Source organism: Lepisosteus platostomus, chromosome 13, assembly GCF_059453375.1.
Source record: "Lepisosteus platostomus isolate fLepPlt1 chromosome 13, fLepPlt1.hap1, whole genome shotgun sequence".
In the NCBI taxonomy this organism is placed as follows: domain Eukaryota; kingdom Metazoa; phylum Chordata; class Actinopteri; order Semionotiformes; family Lepisosteidae; genus Lepisosteus; species Lepisosteus platostomus.
This window is the reverse complement of record NC_142623.1, coordinates 44,017,372-44,033,868: the sequence shown is the minus strand read 5'-3', so window position 1 is coordinate 44,033,868 and position 16,497 is coordinate 44,017,372. Positions and strand designations below refer to the sequence as shown.

Below are 16,497 nucleotides of genomic sequence, written 5' to 3'. Positions count from 1 at the left end.
CCCTCCTCCTCTATATTGCAGCAATATTCTCTAATCTGGCTGTGTGAGGGTACTGTGTGTAGTTTAACAGCTGAATGACATTGTTTACCAGCCTGTTTCAATTCCGTGGGGCTTCAGGAGCATTTAAAAGAGGGAAAACATGAAATCGCTGACCTTATTTCTGAATTAGTGTCGCACACGAACTTGTCAGGAGGTCAGCGCAGACGATCAGATACTGCAGAGCAGCTTCAGTTACTCTGTCCCATGAGACGGCACAGGGGCCCTCGGCTATTTTTACACAACCGAGAGCAGGCTGAGGGTCCTGTGTCTGCGGCCGAGCTGCGCGCCGCGTTCCTCGTTGACATGGCGACAGAGTAAACACCCCGCTTGTCAGCCCCGCTGAAACACAGGGCGCAGCTGTGGGCTGTCAGCGGGGGCGCCTCAGGGGGGTCACGCTCGTGAGTTACAGTTCGCAGAACTGTCGCCGCCCCGCGGGGGGACCTGACAGGCGGGACAGGCGCGGGCGACGGCTGCCGTCTCGCTGGACTGGGCGGATCGCTGGCGCTCTCAAGGCTGAGGCCAGAGGACCCTGCGGGCATCGCGGCAGCAGCGTGGCCTCTCCTGACAACCGCGCAGGTCCAGTCTGGGGTGGCCAGGCGGAGCTCCAGACACATCCCAACATGTCACCCCATAGTTTAAGCAATGAAGACAGTCTTGCTTAATTAGTAAAGAACCTCTGACCTTAACGGATCCCAGGAGCTATCTCACTTAGATTAATCCTTAACAAACTGTCATTCGTGGAGCACAGAGGCACTTCGGATGGGGAAACGTCCCCCGTACATGTCTTGGCAGAGGACAGTGACAAACAGAAAGGGCTGCTGAGCATTATGTCGTAAAGTTTTAAATAGTAAATCTGAGAGCTCCATTTCCTTATTAGTTCTGAAAGTCCTGCGCTTGTTTGTCTAGTGGATTGTATTCTGGAGCTCGGTTTCAAGAAGCCGAGAGCTGTCTCTGCATGGCGATATAAGAACGTGAGACCAGTTACAGATGAGGGGAGTGAAACGGCCCATCTGGCCTATTTAGTAGTTCACAGCTAATTAATTCCAGGATCTCTTTTCCTGAAGGAAGCCAAGGCATTAACCATTCATCCATCCAAAACCATTCATCGTTCCTCTATCTCATACCTGTGCTTTCTGATTTACATTTGTACATCAATCAAGATCGAGACCAATGTTTGACAATCAGTTTGGGAAAAACATTAAAGGCTTTGAATTACTGCAAATTGTAAACTGAACGGCTCGAAAACAAAGCTGGTACATTCAGTACTGTCACGGTAAGCTGAGACAGACAGAATTAAGGCTCCTGCTCAAAAAAACACATTTCTTCCTTAAAGAAAGGTCTGAAATATGAAGTGTCTTTTTAACTTTTTAACAAAAAATAGGCATTACTTTTTTATACCACACAAAAGAATGCGAAATTTGTGTACGAATCTCACACGCCTGACCCCCTCTTTCAAATTCAGATTTGTCCCTCTGCGTTGAGCACGCTGGGGTGTCCTGCAGTTTTCACTGTCTGTAATGCAGCTCTTACCTTGATCCTGCTACAGCCCAGCAGGCTTTTAGAGGGAAACCAAGCTCCTCAGTGCCTTAAAACACGACAGCAGGTTCAACCTATGCCATTTAAGCCAGTACCTGGCTGTTTCACTGAACTCAGGAGGCTCTCTGGAAGATTGAACCCCAGCGCTCAGTGTGTCTGGAGAGAGGACCTGTCTCTACTCGGCACAGGAGCACTAACCAGGACAGGGTGATCTTCTGGAGCCCTGTCATTAAGGAGGCAGTGTTTAAAACAAATAATAATAACTAGTACTTCTTCTAGTTTAGTGGTAATGATATTGAAAAAAGTGAATTAGTGAATTAGCACTGAATCTATGAACAGCTGCAAAAGCCAGAGATGGATGATCTCAGGAATTCGGGGGCTAGCACGTGTGACCCAGAGTACTCCGAACACAGGCAGGCTGCCGCAGAGCCGCGCGTCGTCTTTCAACTTGTTTTTCACAAAAGGCAGCGGCATGAGTTGGCAGTGAGCTGGCGACCACATTTAGCCCAACTGCTGCAAGACGCTGCAAGTGAACGACAGCCAATGAGCTCCGCCGGCCGCTGGAGCGGCGAGCGGAACTGACGACACGCGTGCTCCCGGGCCGTGCGCGTCCACGGGGAGACGAGCAGAGTGACGACACGCGTGCTCCCGGGCCGTGCGCGTTCACGGGGAGACGAGCAGGCTCTGACCCGAGTCGCATGTTCCGGGCTGTGCGCGTTCACGGGGAGACGAGCCGGTCCAGCTGACTGTCACACGCTCCCCCCCCCCGCGCATTCCTGCAGACGCTCTCCTGTCTCAGCTGTCCTCTCTCGGGCCGGGCCGGGGTCAAGGCGAGGGGTAGGGCCAGCCGCTTTGTCAAAATAAATGCCAGTAGCAGAATCACGAGAATTCCCAGCCTTTCCGTCGAACAGCTGGTGTTAAAGTTGGAAACGGAAAGGAACTTTATGGCCTTAAAGATGTGCTAGAACCCGCAGAAAAGTAGAAAAACGAACTGAGGCACAAACGTCTTTTGCCATCTGTTTTCATGAAAGCTTCACGACTAAAAAAAAAAAGTAAAAAAAACAAAACCAAGACAATCAGGCAGCAGGTCCTGCCTGCACTTTGAACGCTGAACTCACACCCCCTGAGAACTGGGGCGGAGTGTCAGAGCTGGACCCACAGTCCGCTAGATCCCTGCGCGAGACTGAGCCCACCTGGACCCCTGCTGGACCCCAGTTCCTGTGAGTAACAGGAAGTGGTCAGTGACCAGAGGTCAGAGGTCATGGTCTGGTGATGGAACCCCTGACCGGTGAACCGGGGACAAACTTGATCTTATTTTATGGGACCACAGCGTGAGAAGAGCTGAGCGTGAGAAGAGCTGGGAGATCAGGCGTTCCAGCAGCCCAGCCCCAGAGCACTTTATAATCCAATTACAGTGCATGAAATCTGCTAGTCGTGATTATTGAGCTACTTGCTGTAATACAGGGAATTTTTAGGGATTAGCCTACTCTAGCCTGGTCTCAGCCCCTCAGTGTAACTGACATCTTGGCCGAAGCAGACTGTGTCTGCAATGCGTCCAGACCAGACAGCTCAGTTTCACCCCCTGTCAGGCACAAGGTGAAGAGCCCGTGGGTGGCAGGTGGTGGGGATGGGGGCTCTGAATGGGTTTCCTGCTCCCGAGTCCGAGGACACCCTGGGGACCCCCAGCCAGCGGGTGGGCGCCCTCATTTCTGACACGCGAGGTGTTGAAGTCTCATTAACTGGTCACTCAGTTCGTGCCTCAGGAAAGGGGTTTGTTACAGGAAACGCTGTGGAGCACAGGGCCCGGCCCGGAGAGAGGCTCCTCTGCAGCTCGGGATCACTGCACACACCGCTTCGATCCCAGTGGGAACCAGAGGGAGATTTCAGCTCTAAAATATATCAACAACTAAGTACAATAAACATTTGTGTATAGATCTTTGTTTCATATGTAGGTCTGCACGTGCAAGGCGTGGTTTTACTCTAATGCAGATGCACATGAAGATCGATTAACAGACCTAACAAAATTGAGTTCGTATTTAGTTATTTCCTCTGTTCGTGGGGATATAAGTAAAAACAGGCCTGACGCCTGACAGTCTGTTCTGTGCTCTTGGCAGGAAACAGGACAAAGCAGAGCCCGGGGGTGTTACAGGTGAGCCCCTTGGTCAGACAGGTAAGCAGCGCGGGGGAGTGTGCACATGGAACTAGGACGCCTTTAGCAACTGCTCTTGTTCCGAGAAGAAAAAGAAAGCTGCACATCGTAAGCAGAATACATGTCTTCCCACAACTGTGTGTGAGATCAGATCACCTGATTTTTATGCTGCCTCACAGCTGCAGTCAGGCAACAACTTAAGTTTAGCAAAGGCAAGAGGCCAGTTCTGCGACGTGCTCATTTGTTTCAGACCAGAGTTGCCGGGAAGAGCCGGCTCTGTGTGACTGAGTGTCAGGTTGAGGCTGGAGCAGGTGGAACACGCAGAGAACTGGATGTTAAGACACTTCTGATCATCTGTTAAAAAAGAGCTGCTTTTATCGTTTTTTTCTTTTTCAGGGGCAGCGTGAACTGTCTAGAGCACCTGCCGGGAGTTCAAGACCAGCACTCATTCAACAATTTCATGACTTGGATCAAATCAGATTCAATTTATAAAACTTAGTAGGTGGCTTAACATCTCTAGCAATTGGTTTGGAAACAAGATAATCCCTGCTGATCGTGTTACTAGTTCAATAAGGCTGGGAACAGCCGTTGCTTAGGGGTCAGAGGGGGTTGACTTATTTTACTCTGTGGCTGGTCACACTTCTGTCTCTGAGTCCTGCTTCTCTCTCAGCGTGAGCTCAGAGGAAAGACCACACCAGTCACCACTCGCCAGATTACTAGTTACAAGTCAGCAGATGCATAGCATTAATTCCGAGGGGGGACAAGGGTGGATTTTAATATTGCAAGTATAATGAAAACATCGTGATTTTGTCTTTCCCCTTCAGGATCACGGGGATTTCAGACCTGCAATATTGAAGCAATGGGTCGCCCTCTGCCGGTAGAAAGTTGGTAGTACAACTAAGTACAGTTAATGGAATTAAAATAAGTAATGAGCAGAATGATCCAATACCCGCAAACCACAACAATAATGATAATTATGTCTCTCTCACTGTGTGGAGTCTGGTCTTCTCCTCCCCAGTGGGGAAAGCAAGATCTAGATTAATTCCTAGTCCCTTTTTTCTCATTTTCACCCTTCAAACTGACACCGAGATACACAGTGAGACCAGAGTCTACTGCGTCTTCCAATCCTGTCTTGGACCTCACTTTTGTAGCTCTGACTTTGAATTTGGTTTCATTTACTGTATTCATTTGCGCATCCCTGTCTCTTTCGTCTGATGGCTGTCCTGTCAAGTTCCTTGACACGATGTGGTATGGTGAAAGGTGTTGAATATACATGTGAAATAAAAAATATGAAAATTTGTGCTGTTAAGTCATCATAGCTCCGCAGAGTGGCGACGGGTTTGCACGATGTCTATCACTGACTCACACTGATGTTTTTATTGTTCTTTTTCTCACACTGCTTGTCTTGCTGTTATGTGCGTTATGTAACTTGTTGTTGCTACGGCTGCTATTCTGTGTTTATGTTTTTGGTGATTCCTTAATGTCTTTGTATGTGAGCATATAAGCAAGTAAGTCTTTTAATTGCACTTGTGCGTATGACAAATAAACTGAACTGGTACAATATACAGGTTGTGTCCCCTGTTTGTCATATGAAAAACAGTGACGTGCCCTTTAAGAACACGTTGCCTTTAACACACGACACATCTTCCTGGTGAGAGCGAGCCGGCGGTTTTCTGTAAACAAACATCAACTCTGAAAATGCCGGAATGTCCTTTCGCAGGATTTCAGGTAAGATGTAGCTACATCATGTTCTTCACCTTTTGCAGTAGTGAGTTCGGCAGAAAAGCTGTTACGAACTAAAGTAGTGATAATCACTGAATCAACAGTTGCCCCTGCTGGACTTCCGTCACCGTGAGGAACAGCCCCAGAAAAAAAAACACAATGCACAAACTTCCGGAGGATTAATAACGAGTGGCTGTAGAAAGTTGTGCCATTTCGGTGTTTTCGCGCTTGCAAAACGGACGGACTAATAGTAAAGTTTTCTTCTGCGTTTCTTGAAAGGAGCCTGTGCGCTTGGGCACTTGTTAAGGGCGTACTTTATACAAACGCCCCTGGTTCGGTTCGGTTCGGACGGATGAGGTGTGTCCTGGAAGGACAGTGCGTGTGAAGGCAGGTCAGATGTCTGAGTGAGAATCTTGTATGATAAACTCACCCCGCAACTCCCAGCTGGCAGCCCCACTGGAGCTCAGCCGGGCCAGTACCTGGAGGGGAGACTGCTGGGAGAGCTGAGGCTGCTGCTGGGAGAGGTGTGAGTGGGACCAGCAGGGGGCGCTCACCCTGCGGTCTGTGTGGGTCCTAATGCCCCAGCACTGGGACACTATACTGTAAAAACGTGCCATCCTTCTGATGAGACATAAAACCGAGGTTCTGACTCTCTGTGGTCAGTAAATATCGTTCCTCAAAAACGGCGTCATGGCCTCCTAATAACCCCCCTCTCTGAACTGGCTCCATCACTCTGCTCTCCTCCCACTGAGAGCTGGTGTGTGGGGAGAGTAGTGGGGCTGCACACTGGTGGGGGTGGAGGGGATCCCCGTGACCTGTAAATCGTTGTGAGTGGAGTGTCCAGAAAAGTGCTATGTCAGCTGTGTCAGCAATATAAATAATAATAAAAATAATAAAGGTGCAGCTCAGTGCGGCGGCGGGGCTGTCCGGCAGGGGGCGCCGAGCGGCGCAGGCGCGGTGCGGCCAGGAAGTCGCTGTGTCGTAGGGAAATGATCCCGACGCAGGAGAGCGACTTGACAGACATGAGCAGCAGGGAGAAAGAGCTCAAAATACACTTCACACCTGGGAATGTGGAGCTGGTGGAGGTAAGACGGTCTGACGCGGTGGACGTGTGGGGGTCCCTCGGTCCCCGGCGCTGGTTTCTTTCAAAGCTGTCCTGACGTCTCGTTATCTCGTTTTTCCTTAATTTTTATTTTTCCAGAAACGTCGGATGCACCCAGCTTTGTTAAAAAAAAAAACTGTCTCCAATATTATGAAAGTTCCCGGCCGTTTTAGCTGCTCAGTATTTAGATTATACTGCATCGCCTCGGTGGCTGCTTCGGTTCTTGTGTGTCGTTTCAGTTAAATAAGAGCTTCTTAAAAGACCGATCGTACTAAGGCGGATAAAACAGCATACACCTCCTTTTCGCTGGTTTTCACTCGTACCCAGTTGATTTGGTATTTTGTAACACGACACTGCTTTCATCTGGGTGAAACAGGGACGAATCTGCCCTCGTCACACCATCAGGCAGAACAACATCAAAACCAAGTCCATTAAAAGACACCTGCCGTCTTTCCAAACTTCTGAGGGAGTCAGGTTCAGATAGGTGTTTGATAGCCTCGGGAAACAGACGTGGGGCTTATTCCTGGTTCAGGTGGGTCATCAGCTGTCGGTGTCCGGGCAGGACGTGGGCAGGACGTGTGCGTGATGTGCCTGTGGAAACCGTGTTTCCTGTGCCCCCCCTGCCAGTCTGGTGAAGCCCAGTCCATACAGCCCTCACCTGCTGGTCTTCATCGCTGCTGAGCTCCTTAGATCGCTCCTTAAGCAACTATAACTCCTAAATTGCTTGGCTGGAACCTTTGTAGTGTTTTTTTTCTGCGCTCAAAGGCTTCAGATCTTAGGTTGCCTATGAAACGTAGCTGTTTAAACAAAACCTCCTACATGTTTTCGAACTGAAAGCGATTAAAGAGCTCAAATTTATTCTTAATATTATTAAGGATCTACTGCCTTAATTTCAGCCTCAGTTGGGCCTAGAGCCAGCAGGTGTGGGGTGTCCCCCAGACCCAGTGTCCCAGAATTGGGAACCCCTACCCTGCTCCTGTCTGTGTCCTGAGACTCCAGATCCCAGTTCCCCACCACACCCCTGTTCTGTCGGACCTACAGTGTGCCAGTGACCCAGTGAAGCGCTTTCCCACCCCCGTAGCAGGAAGCAGAGATAAGCAGAGCTACCTCAGCGGTAGGGGGGTGTCATTAGGGAGGGGGCAACACCAGCACGAGGAAGTTATCCTTGCATCCTTGTTCTGTCGCTTCTTCGAGCCTGTCCCAGGGTGCACCCTGGCCGGGACACCAGTCCGGCGTCAGAGAGGAAGTTACGATTAGGGCTGTGGAAGATGGGAATCTGGAGGTGCTTCCTTGCACGGAGGACTGTGGGAGTGAAAATGGCTCCATGGGAAGACTGGGGCAGGTGGAGTTGTAGTTTAACGATCTCGCTGGTATCCCGGTGAGCAGGGTTGTTGAAAGGCCTGCTTTCCTTAAAACCCTTCTTGTCTGCTCTTCCCCGTCACTCTCCCGTGCTTTCAGCAGCTCCCGGGATGCTGTCAGTGTCCCGCTGGGGATCCTTGAACTTCCGGTCTCTGGCTTGGCGCCTGTCTCCTTGCCGTTCCTCTCCGCTCCTGGTCTCTTGCTGTGGACCGGAGGAGGAGGCCGGGGGGCAGTCAGTTGACTGTGAGCAGTCTGAGGGACTCAGAATCACATTGCTCCTGCAGGACCTTTTTCTGCTTTGATCCGGGAGGAGTGTGATACTGGGGGAAACCTGACCTGCATTTGAGTGAAATTCCATTATTTTAATGATATTGCCTGCTAATGTCCTGCTGCGGCTCGGGCGTCGGAGCTGCTCTCCCATTCCCAGTCTGCCGAAAGCATCGGAAACTGGACCAACGTGTCGTTTGAAGCACCGTCTGTGCATGGATCTGTGCATTGTCCCTTGAGGAACTGTGGATGTGTGGACAGATTACTCAACATTTACCCTCCGATAAAATCTGAGTTTACAGTCTGCTAACACATTCCCCCGGTGGTTGGTGATTACATTTGAGGCGCTCTTTAAGCCTGCTAATGGTACACTGCAAGGGAAGAGAGCTCAAACAGCAGTGCTGGGCTTAGCTAGGGCTGTGTTATACAGTGCGTGCTGTAAGAGAGAGACTTTCTACAAGCAGTTCTTAGTCGGCTCCATGCGGCTTTTCTTAAATGACTCCTATGCCTTTTGTTGCATCACCATTTTGCTCTCAGCTTTGCCAGCGGGCAGCGGGGTTAGGGGTGGGTGAGGGTGCTGGGTGCTCGGTGAAATCCGAGATCCAGGAGAGGGAGCGCTCCTCGCTCGGGTGTCCTCCACGGCCCTGGGAGAGGGGAATGGAAGGGATTCGTTCCCGTTGAGGCCGTGTGCTGCCTGGCCAGCGGCCAGCTGCCCTGAGCGCGTGCGCTCGTCAGAGTGAGATAAAATAACGTGTCATAGGGGACAATTTTAATGGACACACAGGGCTTCTGTACGTCTGAAAACATCACAACACATTATACATCGCATCTGTTACACATCCATACTGCAGCTCGGTACAACAGTCGTGGCTTGCTGTTTAGTTTATTACAGCTGAACTGGCTTCTACTGGCCCAGTTGTGTTCACCCTCGTTGAAAGGCCTGCTTTCCTTTCCTGCGGGTGAGCACCGCTCGGGGCCGCGGTGTGATCGTCCGTGGCCCCCCCTGATGCGCCGTCTCCCCCCCCCCCCCCCCCCCCGCAGGAGCACGTGGACACCCCCTTCAGGAGGGTGCTGGTGACAGGCGCCACGGGGCTGCTGGGCCGGGCCGTCTGCAAGGAGTTCCAGAACAACGGCTGGCACGTCATGGGCAGCGGTCACAGCCGCGCCCGGCCCCGCTTCGAGAGCTGCAACCTGCTCGAACCCGAGGCCGTGCGGCAGCTGGTTCAGGGTTTCCAGGTGAAATCTCCCATTTTTCCTTTGTGTGTTTATCTGTCGAATGAGACTGGTTCTCTGGTGCTGGAAGGGACAGGAGCTCCCGCCACTGAGCGGCGCTGTAGCAACAGGCGAATTTGACATTTAAGGAGGTTTCTTTCCATAACTTCCGGAACAAGGGCTTCATTTTAAATCTGTGTAGAGATTTTAACGCTGACTTCTTAAATATAAGAATTTTGCATTTTTTTAAACAGGCCATTTTTTTATCTACAGACTTTGTTGCTGTTACAAGCAGTGTTTTTTTTTTTGTCGCTGCTCAGTACACATTTCCCCAGCTCGAGCTTGTGCTTGCTTTCAGACACGATCCTGTGGTCTAATAAATACTGGGTACTTGTATGAGATGCAACACTCAGGCTCATATGCAAAGGTCGGTTTAGTTCACATGAACTTTTATGTTCTGTAATAAAATGCGGTCGAGTCATAGACCACACAGCAACACAAGCTGATGTTCCCAGGAGGTCAGATCAGTCCTTTTTTGCTTCCACCTCAGATTTCAGGAGGATGGGAGAGCTTGCCGATAGCCTTTGGAGAATCCCGACTGTTGCACCACCCCAGCGCTTCTCCGTATTATGGCATGCTTGTGTGTTGTCCTAAGGCCCGTTGAGCACACGGGCTGCCATCCGTTGACAGGGTCCCTGGGGGCCCCCGGTCGTGACGTCAGAGCTGAGGCACTGCTCAGGCCACTGCGACTCTGCAGAAGAGTCTGTGACAGAGCGTGGGGGTGCCATCGCTTCTGAGCCCCCCTCTCAGTCGGGGTGGTGCAGTGAGCTGTGAGTGGCTCGTGGGGTGCTTTGCCCTGCTTTGCGGCCGGGCGGCTGACCTGTCTGCCCTGACGGGGGGGGAGCGGGTCACCTGCAGGGCTGTGAGGCAGCGTGTCTCAGGAGTGAGACAGAGCGCGTGTGTGTGTGTGTGCTTGCAGCCTCACGTCATCGTGCACTGCGCGGCGGAGAGGAGGCCGGACGTGGTGGAGACCCAGACCGAGGCTGCGACGCAGCTGAACGTGAACGCCGCGGCGACCGTCGCCAAGGAGTCAGGTGAGACCCCCCCCCAGCCCCATGCCAGGTCACACGGTCGCAGGACACAGGGCTGGCAGGAGAGAGTCATTCCCCCATCCGTTTCCCTCTCCGCACTGAGCCGCCTTCGGTGGGATCCGTGTTTTTATTTTTTTCATTTGCCACAGTCCGAAGTGAAAGATTCCCGACCGGGCATTTGTGCCAGCGTGTGGCTGCCGGGGCTGCTGCAGTGCAGGGCGTCGGGCCTGGCGGTGGGGGGGTCGCTGTGTCTCTCGGCTTGTGTTCTGCCCGAGCTCCCTCCTCCCTCTCTCCCTTCTCACTGTTGGTTACAAAATTCAAGTTCAGCACTCTTACACAGGCCTTGAAGGCTTGCCTGTCGTGCATCTTTCACATCAACTGAAAACCCTGCATGAACCTTACAGATGCTGTCCAGTTGCTCGTATAACTAATAACAGTCAGAGCTGCTCAGACAGGTGAGCCGGGGTCAGTGTCAGCTGGACTGCAAGCCCAGGGGAGCCTCAGCCCTCCTCCCTTCACACACCAGTGGCTTTCAGTGCTGTGGCCGGCTCACTCATTATTCTCCCTTGCAGCTGGGATGTTTCTCATACACATCAGCACGGACTATGTGTTTGACGGGCGCGACCCCCCGTACGCAGAGAACGACCCCCCGAACCCCCTGAACCTGTACGGGAAGACCAAGCTGGAGGGAGAGAGGGAGGTCCTGCGGCACAATCCCGGTAGGAGCTCCGGGGCTCGTGGACCCACAGAGCTGGCCTTGTCAGAATAGATACATACTAATGTGGATTTTTAGTTGTAGCACACTGACAATAAACATGTCAACAACACAGAATTGGGGATGGAATAAAATACAAAGTTGAAGATAACATTGCAAAGAGAGCTACCTCCCCAAATAGAGCCTTTTGTGATGTGAAAGAACGGTTTGCCAATACCAGCGTCTCCTCGGGCTGTTTAATGAGAAATAATTTTGCCACTTTCCCCGTGCGAGCGGGGCAGAAGGCGGTGCTAACGTCTCGCTTTCCCGGTGCTTGTGGGCTCGCCCTGCGGGGGGCGTGGCACCAGGCGCGGCCGTGCTGAGGGTGCCCGTTCTGTACGGCGCCGTGGAGAAGACCGAGGAGAGTGCCGTCACGGTGCTGCTCGACAAGGTGCAGAACGGCGCGGCGAGCTGCGGCGTTGACCACTGCCAGCAGCGCTTCCCCACCTACGTCAACGACGTCGCCAGCGTGTGCCGGCAGCTGGCTGACCGCAGGCTCCAGGTGGGTGTCTGTCCAGTGCCGGCGGGCACAGGGCCTGACCGATCGTCCAGCAGCTCCAGGCTGAAGCCTGCACGAGACGGCGCTTTCTGCAGAAGAGTCTGTGACTGCTGTGAAAGCTGAAATGGGTGATAAAACTCGTGCCACTTGAAAAAGAACTCCATGCAGGAAAATTATTTTCTCTTTCTCTAACCTCCCCAGGATCCGTCGATACAGGGAATCTTCCACTTTTCGGGCAAGGAGCAGATGACCAAATACGAAATCGCTTGTGCGATAGCTGATGCCTTTAACTTGCCCAGCAGTCATCTCATTCCGGTATGTGCTGGCACATAGAAAAGGTTTGAACAAAATGTTTCTTATTCTAAGTCACAGAGTGCCTTTGCGCTGCTTTGGTTCTTTAGCAGCGCGTTCCAGTTGAATAAAGCAGAAAAACAGGGATGCCCCCCGAAATAAAATCTTAAATTTTCGTCTGGAGATGAGCAGTGAGACGTTAATGCCAGGTCTAAAACATGCTAACGTACAAGAAGAATCTGGACTCTGAGAGCAGCTCTTCGAGAATAGAGCTTTCGGCTCTTGTCCCTGTTTTTGCTTCAGTGCTGTGGGGTTTTTGATCCCGACACCTCTTTGTCTCGTGATGTTGTTCAGCTGGACCGTCTCTTGGAGGTCAGCGCGATGCCTGGCTGTGCCACTCTTGCCCGCTGGCCTGTCGGATTGCCCTTGCGGGCACTGAGCAGCAGGTCTCGCGGCCTCGGAGAGCACGATGAGGTGGCGTGGTGCTCTTCGGGTGAGGGCCCAGGCGCTGGGGGGGATTCGGAGGGCAGCGGAGAGGCGAGAAGCTCCCGGGGCCCGACTGCGATTGGGGCCGCAGAACCTCGGCGAGGGCGCTGATGCGTTTCCTTCGGCCCCCCCCACAGGTGACGGAGCCGCCGGCCGACGTGGGCGCCCGACGGCCACACAATGCCCAGCTGGACTGCTCCAGGCTGGAGGGCCTGGGCCTTGGGCGGCACACCCCCTTCAAGGCAGGCATCAAGGAGAGCCTCTGGCCCTTCCTGCACGACAAGAGGTGGAGGCAGACCGTGTTCCACTGAGCAGGCCCGAGGCGAGAGACTGCACTGCTGCTCCTTCCACCCGCTGGCCATTCCTCCCTCAGAAAGTCTCAGAAGCTTCTCTATAGCCCATTCCTGTAGACGGCAGGTATTATGCACTCGTGGAGGAACTAGAATTCAAGCATAGCTATCTGCCTGTGTCGTGAGTCACTCTGGGACTAAATATTACAAATACAGACTTGGAGGGGGGGTTGCTGTCTGTGTCTGTCTCGGTAGAGGTAGCTCGCGCTCTGGAATCAGGGTGGTAAGGAACATTTTGTCCAGCAGGGTGTACACAGCGGAAAACCTAATGTCTAAGAGAATGTAAAAAAAAAAAAGAAATGTAGTATTTTTTTAGAACGTCGCATTTGTCAGTCACGCCAATCTAAACAGTGTTTGAGTTCCAATGTTTTTTTTTCACATTTTCGTTTGCACAGCAGAGCATCCTCTTGCCTGCCCTCTCAGAATGTGACTCGCTGCTCAAGATGTAGTGTTAGGAAGCACGCTGTGACCTGGGGTTTGTGCGAGACGGGCCTGGAGGCTGTTCTGTCCAGCTCATGAAAATCTCAAGCCCACAATCGCAAGAGAAAAGGGGAGGTTTCTCTTTTCACTGTTCCAAAACCCGATTTCCCGATTTCATGTTGAGGTGCGAGTTTGGCTGAAGAGTGTCTGACGGAGTTCCTTGACATGCTCGATACCTCTGCCGTTAAGTACAGTGCTAGCTGATGTTCAGGTTTTCCAATTTTCCTTACTGCAGACAAGTTACATTTGGAAAAAAAAATATGCAGGTAAAAATATCCTGTAAGCACAGTGTAAATTTCAGTCTCTGTCCATTGTGGAAGAGGAGCGCTCCCATTTCTCCAGGAAAGATGGCTGTGTCCGTGTCCCTAAGCTACAGAAGTACTAGAGTGTGGGTTTCGTTCTGAAATATAGCAACAGAAAATTAAGGAGACATGGGAAATTTACTGAGCAGTTGGCAAAGATTAAAGATTGCTCACCGCTTGTCAATGAATTCACAGTCCTCGAGTCCACCAGGCTGATGGACGCCATGGACTGTAGGCTTCTGTGAGTTGGTGGTGCACTCCCTGTTTTTGCCACCAGGTGGGGCTGCATGTTGCCGAAACTGGTTAAAAAAAGCAAAGGGTGCAGAGACTGGAAGGGTGGGTATTCTGTGACCTGGCTGAGGATCTGCTTTGTGGGCTTGACCCTTAAAATTCTGCACTGTGTGGCGTATTCAGAGCAAGCCCCCCCCCGGATAGTAGCAGAGCCCTCCTCCTGTCTTTGTGTGTCTCACTAACAGGCCCAGTCTCACCTGAACTCCTTTCTTCACGCAGTTGTTGTGGCGGTCTCCTGTGGTTTGACGTTTAATAAAATATAGTTTTGAAGTGTTTGGAAAAACAACTGAATCAGAGAAGCTAAATATTAATTGGGGTAAGTGATTCTGTTAAATGTACTGTTTTGAAAAACCTTTACATTCTTTTATAAAATCCTCCGAGATTGTGCACGGTCTGTGAGGGCTGTTTGATTCCTGGCATGGTTTCGACTTGGTCAGTTTGGAGGCAGGTTCAGAGGGATTTTCCAGGCAAGTTTGTTGTTCCTGGGAATGTTATATAGTCATATCTGAAATGGAAAAGTAGGGGACTATTTTCAACCTCTGTGTTGTTAGAGAAGGGAGGCTCTTAATTCCTTGCTCCCAGGTGAACTTTGAACTGGGGTGTGTCTTCAAGACAAAGAGTGAGCTGGTTACAGCGAATGACACAAGGACAGGAGCAAGATTGTTCTTTATGTGCGTTCTCATCACGTGACTACTGAAGATATAGACGCAGTTTTTTCACAGTCCTTCTACGTGCTCAGAATAGTAAGTTGGTGTCTGGGTGGAGTAAATTGAGTTGTCTGGCTGTTACTGCTGCCCCAGATACTTTTTCAGTGCTTCACATAGACTGCTCTGAGGTAATACTCGCAGTTTGTGGATAATTTTGTTCTGAGGTTATAAGATCATTGGATTGATCCAGCCTTTATCTCTTACCACTGTCCTGTGTGTTAAGTGTGCATTAAAGGGTTCAGTCCATCAGTCAGCACTCAGTACTGCTATAATCATTGGAAGAATGACACGAGAGATTGATTTATAATTTTGGAAGAACTATTAAAATGTTCTTGAAAATGTGAGCATCATATGGTGTTGGATACTTTTTTTATGCAGGAAACCTTCAAATTATTATTTTTACATCCTGCAAAGTTTGCAAGCTTCTAAGACAGAGCTACTCCAGTTTACACACCTTTCAAACTCCTCCATTACACAATCTCACCACAGATCAGCTCCTTATTTACTTGCTAATAATCGATTGCTGGGTACATCAGGGTCCAAGAGTGGGGTGGGGTGATTTCGACACGAAGCAGCAGTACTGGGGCTGCGGCCAGTCCGAGGTCATTTGCATCTGCTGGTGTAACAACACCCAGTGTTCTTTCATCATGCCGAGGACTGGAGAAGACAGCTGCTTCTATAGGAACTCGCTCTTTCAGTTCCTTGACCGTTTCTGTTATTGCACTGACCCTTGTGAAGACAGTCCCCAGGCCTTGTGGAAGATGGTGATCTTGTTCAAATTTTTGCTGATGGCCAGTTATGCTCAGGGCATGAATTCTGATTTTTTTTTTCCTCAAAATGTATTTGCATTAGAGTCTAATTCCCATCTACAGGAGAGTCTTGTTTCAGGCTAGGTCTTTTAGATCCGTCCATCCATTTTCAGACACTGGGTTGTGGTGATCCCAAGGCTGGCCTGACAGACGGTAGGCACCACTTCATCAGACTTTCAGGCAATGAATAAAAATAGGGAAGGCTTTTCTTTAAGCAGTGTTGTGCAGATTACTAGCCGTTCTTAAACACAGCTCGAGATTTGTTTGACTTTTTCGTGAAATTGCTCATGCCTGTTGGTGTTTGGTCACGTAGTTCAGATCGGATAATATTCCGTTTTTACCTGGTTGGATTTGACCTGTGTAAACTGACATCGCTTACCAGTGTGAACAATATGAGCACTGTGTCACCGCAGTCTGTATAGTGTGCACTGAACACTCCACACGCGGCACCTGTAAACCTTCACAACCTTGTTTCCCCAATAAAGCAAAGCTTCATTTTTCAGCGTCTCTGGTTTTTTCCTTCTCTTCTGTTGACCTTCACTTACTAGCCAGTCACAGCGCTGTTCACAGCGTCCCACTGCGTGTCGAGAAGACTAGGCACAGAGAGTGGCGGGAGGGTGGAACAGGCCGATACCCTGGCTTCCTTCTAGGAGGAGCTGGGGGGGGGGGGGGGGAGACCTTGGGTCTTGATGAGCGGCTGATCGACCTCCCTTCCCTCTGGTGCTCTTGGCTGGGGGTTTGGGTGTGCCAGTCGGCGGGGGCATCACTCACGGCCCATCATGCCCCGTTCCCCCCCACCGCCCTCCGCGCTCTCGCTACCCCAGCGCCGCACCCCCCTCAGGTGGGCTCCGGGGAGGCGCGGATACCGAAACGCTCGGGGTCCCCTGCAGTGTCCTCCGACCAGACAGCGCGGCGCAGCAGGCGTCCCTTTCCTTCCAGAGGGCTCGGCACCCCGCCGCGCACAGGCAGCCAGGAGCTGCGCCGCGGCTGCCGCTCTGCTCGTCAGAGCTGGAGGGGAATTCCGGTTCCTGCAGGCTGGCGGCGGGCCGGG

The 16,497-nt window shown here is 51.4% G+C and overlaps 1 protein-coding gene across 3 annotated transcripts; it reads left to right on the top strand.

The window, feature by feature from the left end:
• The first annotated feature begins 5,313 nt into the window (after window positions 1-5,313).
• mat2b (methionine adenosyltransferase 2 non-catalytic beta subunit methionine) lies at window positions 5,314-15,946 on the top strand. 3 transcript variants are annotated; one of them, XM_088604838.1, is made up of 8 exons: window positions 5,314-5,452; window positions 9,216-9,410; window positions 10,366-10,480; window positions 11,050-11,196; window positions 11,540-11,733; window positions 11,932-12,045; window positions 12,376-12,514; window positions 12,645-15,946. In XM_088604838.1, the coding sequence occupies exons 1-8, from the start codon at window positions 5,423-5,425 to the stop codon at window positions 12,902-12,904; spliced, it is 1,194 nt and encodes a 397-aa protein (XP_088460964.1). In that variant the 5' UTR covers window positions 5,314-5,422; the 3' UTR covers window positions 12,905-15,946. The 3 variants fall into 3 exon arrangements, with proteins under 3 accessions (XP_088460964.1, XP_088460963.1, XP_088460965.1); XM_088604837.1 differs by lacking the exon at window positions 5,314-5,452 and adding an exon at window positions 6,362-6,531; XM_088604839.1 differs by lacking the exons at window positions 5,314-5,452; window positions 12,376-12,514 and adding an exon at window positions 6,379-6,531.
• The last annotated feature ends 551 nt before the right edge of the window (window positions 15,947-16,497 follow it).

Coding starts and splice junctions, on each gene's coding strand:
- mat2b (XM_088604837.1), top strand. CDS start 6,436: ATGATCCCGACGCAGGAGAGCGACTTGACAGACATGAGCAGCAGGGAG. Junction 9,411..10,365: donor AGCTGGTTCAGGGTTTCCAG/GTGAAATCTCCC, acceptor GTGTGCTTGCAG/CCTCACGTCATCGTGCACTG. Junction 12,515..12,644: donor GGTGGCGTGGTGCTCTTCGG/GTGAGGGCCCAG, acceptor CCCCCCCCACAG/GTGACGGAGCCGCCGGCCGA.